This window comes from Mercenaria mercenaria, chromosome 18 (assembly GCF_021730395.1).
Source record: "Mercenaria mercenaria strain notata chromosome 18, MADL_Memer_1, whole genome shotgun sequence".
NCBI classification, from domain to species: Eukaryota; Metazoa; Mollusca; class Bivalvia; order Venerida; family Veneridae; genus Mercenaria; species Mercenaria mercenaria.
This window is the reverse complement of record NC_069378.1, coordinates 38,935,295-38,949,561: the sequence shown is the minus strand read 5'-3', so window position 1 is coordinate 38,949,561 and position 14,267 is coordinate 38,935,295. Positions and strand designations below refer to the sequence as shown.

Below are 14,267 nucleotides of genomic sequence, written 5' to 3'. Positions count from 1 at the left end.
TACTACATGAAGTTGTACAGGAAGGCAATCTGGAGTTGGTGAAGTTCTTGCTCCAAAACAAGGCCGATTTCAACAGCAAAAATGATGTAGGTATATTTATATAATTGTACAATTGCATTAGCAGAAGTTGAAGAAATTAACCTGATTAATAGTATTATAATCAGCCTGTATTATCAAATATCTATAATGTATTTAAAGTTTAAACGGTTTGCTTTTTAAAAAAATGTTTATATGCTATATTTTTGGTGTAGATATTGTAAAAGAATTTCAGACCAGTATTCCAATATACTATATTTCAGTTGTATTGCATTTGATATACATTTTATAACTAATGTAATACCTGCCTTTCCTGAAGTAATGCACATTGTTGGATTTAGCCCACCTGAGCAGGTGAGCTATTGTGATCACCCACCAGCCGTCGTTTGTCCATCCAGTCATAATTTTCTTCAAACAAAATCTCTCAAAACTATGTGGTGGAAGTTGATGAAACTTGCCTTTGATGTTCTTTGGGTAGTCTTCTTCCAACATTGTTCAAATGGATCCATTTGGCTGCACATAGAGGACACCAGTGCTAAAACTGTTTTAGAATTATTTCACACAAGTGGTCCTTTCGTGACCCTCTACCAAGGTTGGTCAAATTATTCCGATTCCCTATATGTATGTATTGGAAACTTCTCGTGTGAAACTGGTGGCCCAATTCTAAAATTCTTGTGTTACCCTACACCATGTTATCATGTCTCCCCCCCCCCCTCTGGGGGAGACATATTGTTTTTGCCCTGTCCGTCCATCCGTACATCACACTTCATTTCCGATCAATAACTGGAGAACTATTTGATCTAGAACCTTCAAACTTAATAGGGTTGTAGGGCTGCTGGAGTAGACGACCCCTATTGTTTTTGGGGTCACTTTATCTAAGGTCAAGGTCACAGGGGCCTGAACATTGAAAACCATTTCCGATCAATAACTAGAGAACCACTTGACCCAGAATGTTGAAACTTCATAGGATGATTGGTCATGTAGAATAGATGACCCCTATTGTTTTTGGGGTCACTCCATTATAGGTAAAGGTCACAGGGGCCTGAACAGTGAAAACCATTTCCGATCAATAACTTGAGTATCACTTGACCCAGAATGTTGAAACTTCATAGGATGATTGTACATGCAAAGTAGATGCCCCTGTTGATTTTGGGGTCACTCTGTTAAAGGTCAAGGTCACAGGGGCCTGAACATTGAAAACCGTTTCCGGTCAGTAACTTGAGAACCACTTGACCCAGAATGTTGAAACCTAATAGGATGATTGGTTATGCAGAGTAAATGACCCCTAATGTTTTTGGGGTCACTCTGTTAAAGGTCAAGGTCACAGGGGTCTGAACATGGAAAACCGTTTCCAATCAATAACTTGGGAACCTCTTGACCCAGAATGTTAAAACTTCATAGGATAATTGGACATGCAGAGTAAATGACCCCAATTAATTTTGGGGTCACTCTATTAAAGGTCAAGGTCACAGGGGCCTGAACATGGAAAACCGTTTCCGGTCAGTAACTTGAGAACCACTTGACCCAGAATGTTGAAACTTCATAGGATGATTGGTTATGCAGAGTAAATGACCCCTAATGTTTTTGGGGTCACTCCGTTAAAGGTGAAGGTCACAGGGGCCTGAACTTTGAAAACCATTTCCGATCAATAACTTGAGAACGTCTTGATCCAGAATGTTGAAACTTCATAGGATGATTGAACATGCAAAGTAGATGACCCCTATTGATTTTGGGATCACTCTGTTAAAGGTCAAGGTTACAGGACCCTGAACAGGGAAAACAATTTCCGATCAATAACTTAAGAACCACTTGACCCAGAATGTTGAAACTTCATAGGATGATTGAACATGCAGAGTAGATGACCCCTATTGATTTTTGGGTCAGTCTATTAAAGGTCAAGATCACAGGGCCTGGTCATGTAATATCATTTCCAGAAAATAACTTGAGAACCACTTGACTTAGAAAGTTGAAACTTAATAGGATGATTGGACATGCAGAGTAGATGACCCCAATTTATTTTGGTGTCACTTGATCAAAGGTCAAGGTCACAGGAGCCTGAACAGTGACTTGAGAACCACTAGGCCAAGAGTGTTGAAACTTAGCGGGATGACTGGACATGCCAAGTAGATGATCCCTATTGCAGCCAACCATCAGTGTCTCTTTGATTTTCGCTCCTGACCCCTATTGACTTCTTGCCTATACGACTTTGCATTGGGGGAGACTTGCGCTTTTTTACAAAAGCATCTTCTAGTTTCGATTTGCTAAAAAACATTGCCACCAGGGGGCGTGGTCTCTTTTTCTTCTATGTATATAGAGTAAACTTCAAAAATCAAACAGAAGACCGTTTGGTTGCCAGTCAATATTAGAGAGTGCTTGGTCTTCCAATATTCAGACTTCATAGGATGATTGCCTGTTGGCAGTAGGCGACACCTGTTCTTTTGTGGGGGTGTTAGAAGGTCAGATGTCAAGGTAACAGTGACTTTGAGAGTGGAAACGGTTTCCTCTAAATAACTGATGACCCCTTTGGCCTTAAGTTATCAAACTTTATAGGATGAATTAATGTCTGTGGTTAGTAAGTGACCCCTATTGTTTTTTTTGGGGGGGGAGGGGGGTATGAATGTCAAGGTCATATTGACCTTTAGACTGACAGTGATTTTCGCTGTATGAAATAAGAACGCTTTGGCCTACTACTAGTTTCAGACTTCATAACCTCAAGACTGAAAATTGTTTCTGCAGAATAACTAAAGAATTCTGTGGTCAGTAGATGACCCTTATTGTTTTGCTGGTCAAGGTCAAGATCATAGTGACCTCCACACTGAACAGTTTCTACCCAATAATTACAGTTATCAGGCCCGTGTGCAGGATTTGTTTGCTGGGGGGGCCCAAACTGGGGTGGGTTCGGGAGGGGTATCCCCTCCCGATTGCGAAATTTTTTTAATATGGCACATGAATAGATGCATTTTCCTGCTACCTGAAACACCTTTAAGGATGCATGAATGTATCATATATTTAAGGAAAAGTCTACTTTTTAATCATTTCATCAAGCCTTTTTCAATATATGTATGACTGTACAGTCACAGTGTATGGACTTATTTTTCTGTATGATACCCAGTTGAAAAAAATGTTGAAGTTTTAAGATGATTATTAAGAAGACTAGCTCCAAGACTATGATAATTTTTTTTCCACATTTTTATGATTTCATGTAGTGAACTGAGCCAGTCTATATACTATGTCCAATATTACAATTTTAACATCAGTCCTCTTAGAAAATCTCTAGAATAGACTGGCTTTTGTCTCTATGAACATAAAAAAGAGAAAAAAATCATAGAAACTAGTGGCTAGTCTAATTATTAAGGGTATCCTATTTGCAAAATGGCCAAATGTTTTTAGATTTCCAACAAAACAAACGAAGTATTATGACAATTACTATTTACATCATAGATTTCAAATGACAATGAACTCTTAACTGTACCAAAGATCTATAAAAATAAATAGATGTGTATTTTATACTTCTTTGACTGTACAAACTATAACATCACAGCACATATTAAATGATATTTTTATGTATAAACCCCCTCATAAGTAACGAGTTTTAGATGCGTTTTTTGAGATTTACTGAGAAACTACTTTTAAAACTATGAGAGTTTTTAAGTAAGGTTATTAGACCCAAAAGAGTAAAATTGATACAGTAGTTTCAAATTCATAATTGTTGTAAAATAAAAAGATAGGATAAATATCTATCAATTTAATAAATTTGGGGAATGTGCCTTAATGTAGAAACAAAATTCAACCATCATAATGTTTCAATTTTCAGATTCATTTTAAGATTTACTTAACAAAACCAACAATGTTCTGATCATTTTATAACACTTCCAAAGAGTAAAAAACATAATAGTTTCTCCACTACACAATCAAGTACATGTACCGATCAAGCAATCAATGAAGCATGCACAGATAAACTTTTACCTGTGACATGCCTGGGGCTAATTTCCACTACCGGACACGGTTTTATGGCTCTTTAGCCTGTGTATTGCTGTCAAATCAAGCCAGTTGCGCTGGTGTATAAATTTGTTAATTGAGGGGCCCATAGTAATAAAAATCGTAACTAGGCAGCCAGCTGGGGGGGCCCGGGCCCCCTGGCCCCCCCACCTGGACACGTGCCTGGTTATCCAGCTGATTACCTGTGGTCAGTAGATTACTGACAGTTTCCTCTAGACTTGAAACAGTTTCTGATCAATGATTAATGAACGCTTCAGCTATCAGTCTTCTTCAAATTGTTGCCCATAATTTGTAGATAATTCTGATATTCATTATGTCATTTGGTCAAAGATAAAGGCCACAGCATACAAAATTATAACCCACTTACCTCCAACAGGCCATTGTTTTGAAAACAGCTCTTGTTTTTTACAAACGTTTCATTCTCTTTCCTCATTCAGTTTCTTGTATTTTGAAGGTGTTGTCCTTCCAACAGCTCTTGTTATTTTCAAGAGAAATACTGGATCATATGTTTAAGAACAGTAGGTGGTCAATATACACTTGAAAAATGCAACAGTGTCTGATTTTTTTTATGTTTTAGGATGACAGAACACCTTTACATATTGCCTGCAGGGCCGGTTTGAAGGACATTGTGAATATATTGCTGAAATATGGTGCTAATGTTAACTCACAATCAATGGTAAGATGTTCTCAAACAACAGTGTATGTCACAGGGTACAGGTAAGTTTTGTTCTGTTCTGCTAAGCTGCACATAGGGGCTGGCAGAGCTAGAATTAGAAATTCTCCAAACCAATGCTCTGATTACGAAATAATTCAATGGAAATATTCTTATGTTGATCTTCAACCAACTAAGTCTTCAAATAAAGTGGATTTGTAATAAACATGACCAGTATTGGTTGTCACTTTCCCCAAAAGTGGAACTTACTAAAATCTTCCTGTCAGAAACTGGAGTGATTTCAAATAAAATTTCAAACAAATGTTGCTTTTGGTGACAGTTTACATAAATTGTCAAAATTACTCTTATTTTGTAAAAAGATGGCTCCCAGAGCCCAAGGACAATTTTTGCAATATATAATGTATAGTGAAAATAGGTCCAATCTCAAAATAATTTGATGCCAGTTTTCTTTATGGGACCCTTTACCAAGATAATTATCCATTATCCATTATCCATTAATTATTCACATTATCCTTATGATTATTATCCATTATCCATTAATTATTCACATTATCCTTATGATAATTATCCATTATCCATTAATTATTCACATTATCCATATGATAATTATCCATTATCCATTAATTATTCACATTATCCTTATGATAATTATCCATTATCCATTAATTATTCACATTATCCATAAGAAACATGGCCTCCAGATTTCTAGATATGTGTATAGGCTGATCTCTATAAAATCAAATGTAAATCTACACAGGTCTCATGTAGTCCAAATGTTAATAGTCCTAATCTCTTTCTTTCCTCTTGCCCTTTCATAATATTATTGTGTTTTCTTTTACTCAACTGCATTTCAGTGTACACGAGATGCATTCTATCGAAACCAGCATGTTCCTAATGCATGCTAGATAAAAAATTTTGGTCAGAAAAAGAGACATTGAAAGAAGTGGAAAATCTATAAAAGATAACACTTTTTTTTCTTTCTCTTTTGCTGTATTAGTGATAAAGTTCTTTTTGGGAATATATAGAGACTCTTTACACAAGGTAAACAATCTGTTTATAGAGTGAAATTGTCCTCTGAACACCAATTTTGTCAATCTTAATCCTGTCCATGTTATATCAATGCAATGGAAAAGTAAGCTATCTATGTTACTTGATATACAAGATAACACAGTCATGCATCTAACTAAATCCTGAGGAGGACCCATATCGTTTTTTTTAATGTCAAAATTGATTACATGCAATATAAAATGTGTTTGTATGTATACAAGTATTTGAACCTGGTGTGTTTCCGCTGTATGGTTTGCAAAAAAAATGCCGTGCATGAAAACGAAAGTACAATTTGACAGTTGGCGGTAAAATGAGCCGATTGTAACACTGTCCTTGACGACATTTCGGGCTATATTATCAATTTTGCTTCTGGGCATGATCAAAACAGTTAATTATCGGTTGGTTATTTTCACACGTGATAAGATGTGTGCATGACAATTTGTATATTGTAATTTTATGGCTGCTAAGATATTTAAGCCGGGTGCAGCACCCGGGGATAACCCTGACGTATTATTGGAACACCTCTGGCGGGCGGGTGGCATCCGCAAACTTTGTCTGGAGCATTTTTTCTTCATGCATAGAGAGATTTTGATGTAACTTGGCACAAATGTTCACCATCATAAAATGGAGTGTCATGCGCAAGAACCAGAACAATAGGTCTAAGGTCAAGGTCACACTTAGAGGTCAAAGGTTAAATTCAAGAATGACTTTGTCCGGAGCATTCCTTCTTCATGCATGGAGAGATTTAGATGTAACTTGGCATAGTTGTTTATCATCATCAGACGGAGTGTCATGTGGAAGAACCAGGTCCCTAGGTCTAAGGTCAAGGTCACACAAGGCCGAGTTCGAAAACGGGTCATCTAGGGTCAAAAACTAGGTCTCTAGGTCAAATCAAAGAAAAACCTTGTGTATGCGATAGAGACTGTATTTTTCAATTAATCTTCATGAATTTTGGTCAGAATGATAACCTTGATGAAATCTAGGCCGAGTTCGAATATGGGTAGTCTGGGGTCAAAAATAGGTCACTAGGTCAAATCAAAGAAAAACCTTGTGTATGCGATAGAGGCTGTATTTTTCAATTGATCTTAATGAAATTTGGTCAGAATGATAGCATTGATGAAATCTAGATCAAGTTCGAATATGGGTCATCTGGGGGTCAAAAACTAGGTCACTAGGTCAAATCAAAGAAAATACTTATTTATACTCAAAATTTTTGCTCCAATTTTAATGATAATTGGTCAGAATATTTTTTTTTCCATGAAATCACTATGTCAAACATGTTTACACTGTTATGGTGTGTTTCTCAGGTGAGCAACCTAGGGCCATCTTGGCCTGCTTGTTTGTTACTATAAATAGCTCAAATATGAAGTATGGAGAGCTATCCTACTCGACTCGGCATTGGCGTCCTTCCGCGTCTGCACTTCGGTTAAAGTTTTGATGTACTTTCTCTTTATCTTTGTAATTACTTGATAGATTTGCTTCAAACTTAAAATAGTTGTTCCTCATCATCACCCAAATCATATGGCACAAGGGTCATAATTCTGGCACCAATATTTCCTGAATTATACCCCCCTTTTTACTTAGAATTTCAGGTTAATGTCTTGGTGCACTTCCACTTTATCTCAGTTATTGCTAAATGGATTTGCTTCAAACTTAAAATATTGTTCTGCATCATCGCCCACATCATATGACACAAGGTCCATAACTCTGGCACCAATTTTTCATGAATTATGCCCCCTTTTTACTTAGAATTTTATGTTAATTTTGATGCATTTTCACTATATCTCTATTATTTCAGAAGGGAATTGATTCAAACTTAAAATAATTGTTCATCATCATCACCTTCAACATTTGACACAAGGGCCATAACTGTGACACCTGTGTTTTATGAGTTATCCACCTTTTTGCTTAAAATTTCAGGTTAAAATTTTGATGCACTTTCACTTTATCTCTGTTTTTAGCTCACCTGTCACAAAGTGACAAGGTGAGCTTTTGTGATCGCGCAGTGTCCGTCGTCTGTCGTCCGTCCGTGCGTCTGTAAACTTTTGCTTGTGACCACTCTAGAGGTCACATTTTTCATGGGATCTTTATGAAAGTTGGTCAGAATGTTCATCTTGATGATATCTAGGTCAAGTTCGAAACTGGGTCACGTGCCATCAAAAACTAGGTCAGTAGGTCTAAAAATAGAAAAACCTTGTGACCTCTCTAGAGGCCATATTTTTCATGAGATCTTCATGAGTATTGGTCAGAATGTTTATCTTGATGATATCTAGGTCAGGTTCGAAACTGGGTCACGTGGGGTCAAAAACTAGGTCAGTAGGTCTAAAAATAGAAAAACCTTGTGACCTCTCTAGAGGCCATATTTCTCAATGCACCTTCATGAAAATTGGTCAGAATGTTCATCTTGATGATATCTAGGTCAAGTTCAAAACTGGGTCACGTGGGGTTAAAAACTAGGTCAGTAGATCTAAAAATAGAAAAACCTTGTGACCTCTGTAGAGGCCATATTTTTCATGAGATCTTCATAAATATTGGTCAGAATGTTCATCTTGATGATATCTAGGTCAGGTTCGAAACTGGGTCACGTGGGGTCAAAAACTAGGTCAGTAGGTCTAAAAATAGAAAAAACCTTGTGACCTCTCTAGAGGCCATATTTCTCAATGGATCTTCATGAAAATTGGTCAGAATGTTCAGCTTGATGATATCTAGGTCAGGTTCGTAACTGGGTCATGTGCGGTCAAAAACTAGGTCAGTAGGTCGAAGAATAGAAAAACCTTGTGACCTCTCTAGAGGCCATATTTTTCATGAGATCTTCATGAAAATTGGTGAGAATGTTCACCTTGATGATATCTAGGTCAAGTTTAAAAGTGGGTCACGTGCCTTCAAAAACTAGGTCATTAGGTCAAATAATAGAAAAACCTTGTGACCTCTCTAGAGGCCATATTTTTCAATGGATCTTCATGAAAATTGGTCAGAATTTTTTATCTTGATGATATCTAGGTCACATGTGCTCAAAAACTAGGTCACTATGTCAAATAATAGAAATAACGATGTCATACTCAGTTGAACACTGGGTCATGTGGAGATAGGTGAGCGATTCAGGACCATTATGGTCCTCTTGTTACCAAATGAATTTGATTGAAACTTGAGCATAGTTGTACTACATCATCACCCACATCATATGATACAAGGGCCACAACTCTTGCACCAATATTTCATGAATTATGCCCCCCTTTTTACTTAGAATTTCAGGTTAATTGTGATGCACTTTCACTATACCTTTGTCATTACTTAATGAATTTGATTAAAACTTAAATTAGTTTTTCCAGATCATCATCCTCATCATATGGCACAAGGTCAGTCACTCTGGCACAAATATTTTACGAGTTATATCCCCTTTTTACTTAGAATTTCAGTTTAATTTTGATGCTTTTTATATCTTTGTTGTTACTAAATTGATTTAATCAAACTTAAATTGATTGTTCCATATCATCACTCACATCATATAAAATAAGTTTGATAATGCTGGCACCAGTATGTTCTGTATTATGTCCTCTTTTTACTAATAGAATTTCCGGTTCAAGTTGTGATGCACTTTTGCTGTATCTCTAGTATTACTTAATAAATTTGATTAAAACTTAAAATACTTGTTCCAAATTATTAGCCGCATGATATGACACATGATGCATTACTTTTGCAGAAGTTTTCCATGAATTATGTTTGTAATAAACTGATTTAATGTTGTGAGACTTAAGCTATTGTCCAATATCTTCATCCACGTTTGAGTCATTAAACACTACAGTTACAGCTCAAGCTTTCTCAGATGTACCCAATTTCACTATCCAGCATTGACTTCCCTTTGTTGTTACTATAAATAACTTATATTATAATTTTTTTATAACTGACCGTAAGGAAAAACCAAAACCACTTTTCTGTGGTACAACATAGATGTTACTTTCAAATTTTAGGTGTATTTTAAGGTATCTCTACCAAGGTTGGTCAAATTATTCTGATTTGTCAAAAAACATGGCCTCCCTATATGTATGTAGTGGAAACTTCTTGTGTGAAACTGGTGGCCCAGTTCTAAAATAATTTCACAGAAATGGTTCTTGTGTTACCCTCCACCAGGTTGTTCCGATTCGCTAAAAAACATTGCCACCAAAATAAGTGAGAGGGAAATGCCCATATGATCTATATAAAGTTAGAGTACTGGTTGGTTCAGACTTTTTATTGCAGAGTTATGTGCTCTTAATTTAGAAATAAGTGCCTTGTAACTTAATAACTTTGTATTAAAACACATACACATACCAGACTTGGTATGTTAATCCATGCTTGAATGAGATGTTCTTAAATTTGGTCTCTGTGACCTTGACCTTGTAATTGATAGGTGTGCATTATAGTGCCATCATGGTTCAATCATTCATCTCAGAAATGCCACAGATAGGTGTGCATTATAGTGCCATCATGGTTCTCATGTTCACCTCAGAAATGCCACAGATAGTTGTGCATTACAGTGCCATAATGGTCTTGTTCACCTCAGAAATGCCACAGATAGGTGTGCATTATAGTGCCATCATGGTTCTTGTGTTCACCTCAGAAATGCCACAGATAGGTGTGCATTATAGTGCCATCATGGTTCTCTTGTTCACCTCAGGAATGCCACAGATAGGTGTGCATTATAGTGCCATCATGGTTCTCACGTTCACCTCAGGAATGCCACAGATAGGTGTGCATTATAGTGCCATCATGGTTCTCGTGTTCACCTCAGAAATGCCACAGATAGGTGTGCATTATAGTGTCATCATGGTTCTTGTGTTCACCTCAGAAATGCCACAGATAGATGTGCATTATAGTGCCATCATGGTTCTCTTGTTTACCTCAGAAATGCCACAGATAGGTGTTCATTATAGTGCCATCATGGTTCTTGTGTTCACCTCAGAAATGCCACAGATAGGTGTGCATTATAGTGCCATCATGGTTCTCTTGTTCACCTCAGAAATGCCACAGATAGGTGTGCATTATAGTGCCATCATGGTTCTCTTGTTTACCTCAGAAATGCCACAGATAGGTGTGCATTATAGTGCCATCATGGTTCTTGTGTTTACCTTAGAAATGCCACAGATAGGTGTGCATTATAGTGCCATCATGGTTCTCTTGTTTACCTCAGAAATGCCACATTTCACTAATCAGCACTGAAATAGTCAGTCATGCAGTCTCTTGCAGCACTTCTCTACTGTACTTTTGTTGTTAAAACTGTACAGAGAACAATGTTGAAACATTTGAGGTGCAAGACAAATTCCCACACATGCAGTGTTGTTAAAACAAAATAAAAATAATGCCCTGCCTACCCTTCCTTGAAACATTAAACGAAACTTTTTTGCAGCCTAATGTTACGGATAAGTTCAGTTGAAATTGTATTTTGTATGAAAAAGTGGTCTGTGTTTAACATACAAATATTGTTTTATAACTTATATGAGCAATGTTCAACTAGGTCAACTGTTTTATTTATTATCTGACAATTACAGTATTTATTTGATTTTGAAATATAGAATATATATATTTTAGGCTCAGCAAACACCATTGTATGTAGCGTCTTGGAGAGGAAAAGATGAAATTGTCAAAATACTGATAGAAGCTGGGGCTGATGTTAACATACATGACAAGGTATATTAATGGTTACTTGTACTGATGTTAACATTATATGGATGTTATCAAGGTTACTTGTACTGATGTTAACATACATGACAAGGTATGTCAAGGTTACTTGTCAATGTTACTTTTACTGATGTTATTATACATGACAAGGTATGTCAAGGGTACTTGTACTGATGTTATTATTATCATTATGTCTCCCCACCCCCACCCCTCCTCTGGGGGAGACATATTGTTTTTGCCCTGTCCATCCATCCTTCCATCTGTCTGTCACAATTCATTTCCAACCAATAACTGGAGAATCATTTGACCTAGAAGATCAAGGTTACAGCGGCCAGAATATGGAAATCCAATTCTTGTCAGTAACTTCAGAACCATTTGACCTAGAAACTTCAAACTTCATAGGTTGATAGGACTTACAGAGTAAATGACCCTTATTGTTTTTGGGGGTCACTCCATCAAAGGTCAAGGTCGCAGGGGCCATCTCTCTGTCACACTTAATTTTTTTATCAATGACTGGAGAACTATTTGACCTAGAACCTTAAAATTTCATAAGGTGATAGGACTTACAGAGTAAAATACCCGTAAAATTTTTGGTCAAATGTCAAGGTCACAGAGGCTTTAACATGGAAAACCGTTTCTGATCAATAACTTAAGAACCACCCAACCCAGAATGTTGAAACTTCATACAATGATTGGACATGTAGAGTAGATGACCTTTATTGTTTTTGGGGTCACTTGAGCTAAGGTCAAGGTCACAGGGGTCTGAACATGGAAAATAGTTTCCTATCAATAATTTGAGAAACACTTGACCCAGAATGTTGAAACTCCATAGGATGATTGGAAATGTAGAGTAGATGACCCTTATTGATTTTGGGGTCACTCGATCAAAGGTCAAAGTCACAAGGGCCTGAAAATGGCAATAACTTAAGAACCACATGACCCAGAATGTTGAAACTTCATAGGATGATTAGACATGCCAAGTAGGTGATCCCTATTGCAGCCAACCATCAGTATCTCTTTGCCTTTCACTCCTGTCCCTTACTGACATTATTATTATTATACAAGATTTTATAGCGCCCTTTTCATGATAAACACGTTCAAAGGTTTTTACATAGCAGGAACACAGCCACACAGGGTGCGAAATTCATCCTCTACTAGCACAGACACAGAGTGATCTGACCAGAGGGACAGAGTGAGATAAAGCCCCCAGAACAGATAGAGAGAAATCCTTTTCAGATACAAGCCTGTCCAGCTAACTTAGCCTAGCTCTATACCAATAGACAGTTGGTTCTTTAACGTTCCCGGTGTTTAGCACCGATACACGCAAAGCCATCTTTCCTGGGAAGAACCAGTACAGGCCTCTTAGGTGGATGACACACAAGAGCATCTCAGAAATTTCCAAGTGCCTGGACCAGGATTCGAACCCCAGACCTCTGGATTGACAGTAAAGCATGTAACCACTAGACCACCGGCCCACCTACAATGTCACTTGTACTCATGTTAACTTACATGACAAGGTATGTCAAGGTCACTTGTACAGATGTCGTCAAGGTTACTTGTACTGATGTTAACATACATGACAAGGTATGTCAAGGTTATTTGTACAGATGTTGTCAAGGTTACCTGTATTGATGTTAACATACATGACAAGGTATGTCAGTGTTTCTTTTCTTGATGTGAACATACATGATGAAGTATGTCAAGGTTACTTGTACACATGTTGTCAAGGTTACTTGTATTGATGTTAACATACATGACAAGGAATGTTAGTGTTTCTTTTACTGATGTGAACATACATGACAAGGTATGTCAAGGTTATCTGCACTGATATTAACATATATGTCAAGGTTATTTGTACAGATGTTGTCAAGGTTACTTGTATTGATGTTAACATACATGACAAGGTATATCAATGTTACTTTTACTGATGTTCATATACTTGACAAGGTATGTCAAGGTTATTTGTACAGATGTTGTCAAGGTTACTTGTATTGATGTAAACATACATGATGAGGTATGTCAAGTATACTTGTACAGATGTTGTCAAGGTTACTTGTATTAATGTTAACATACATGACAAGGTATGTCAGTGTTTCTTTTACTGATGTGAACATACATGACAAGGTATGTCAAGGTCACTTGTACTGATATTAAAATACATGACAAGGTATGTCAAGGTTACTTGTACAGATGCTGTCAAGGTCACTTGTACTGATGTTAACATACATGACAAGGTACGTCAAGGTCACTTGTACTGATGTTGCCAAAGTTACTTCTACTGATGTGAACATACACGACAAGGTATGTCAAGGTTACTTGTACTGATGTTAACATACATGACAAGGTATGTCAAGATTACTTGTACAGATGTTGTCAAGGTTACTTGTACTGATGTTGTCAAGGTTACTTGTACTGATGTTAGCATACATGACAAGGTATGTCAAGGTTATGTACTGATGTTAAAGATATATGCCCATTTTTCACTGAAATATAGAAATTTTTTATCAGATATATTTAACTTTTCAAGTAAATTCATTTTGGAGTTACATTTGTAATTAAATGTCGTGCAGTAACAGTCAGTTGTTGAAAAAACTTCCAGATTTTTTAGCTCACCTGAGCCAAAGGCACATGGTGAGCTTTTGTGACTGCTCAATGTCCATCATCTGTCGTCAGTCGTGCGTCCATCAACATTTGCTAAAAAAATCTTCTTCTTGAAAACCACTGGGTAGAATTACACCAAACTTCACAGGAATGATCCTTGGGAAGCCCCCTTTCAAAATTGTTCAAATAATTTAATTCCATGCAGCACTCTGGTTGCCTTGGCAATCAAAAAGAAAAACTTTAAAAATCTTCCTGT

At 36.9% G+C, this 14,267-nt stretch overlaps 1 protein-coding gene across 1 annotated transcript in view; it reads left to right on the top strand.

Annotated features, from left to right (window-relative positions):
• The first annotated feature begins 1 nt into the window (after position 1).
• LOC123537764 (ankyrin repeat domain-containing protein 50-like) overlaps positions 2-14,267 on the top strand; it is a 41,821-nt gene continuing 27,555 nt past the window's right edge. The window contains exons 1-3 of the mRNA XM_045321544.2: positions 2-86; positions 4,613-4,711; positions 11,321-11,419. Of these exons, the coding sequence (XP_045177479.2) occupies positions 4,709-4,711; positions 11,321-11,419 (102 nt within the window). The 5' untranslated portion in view covers positions 2-86; positions 4,613-4,708. The remainder of the gene's footprint in view (positions 87-4,612; positions 4,712-11,320; positions 11,420-14,267) is intronic.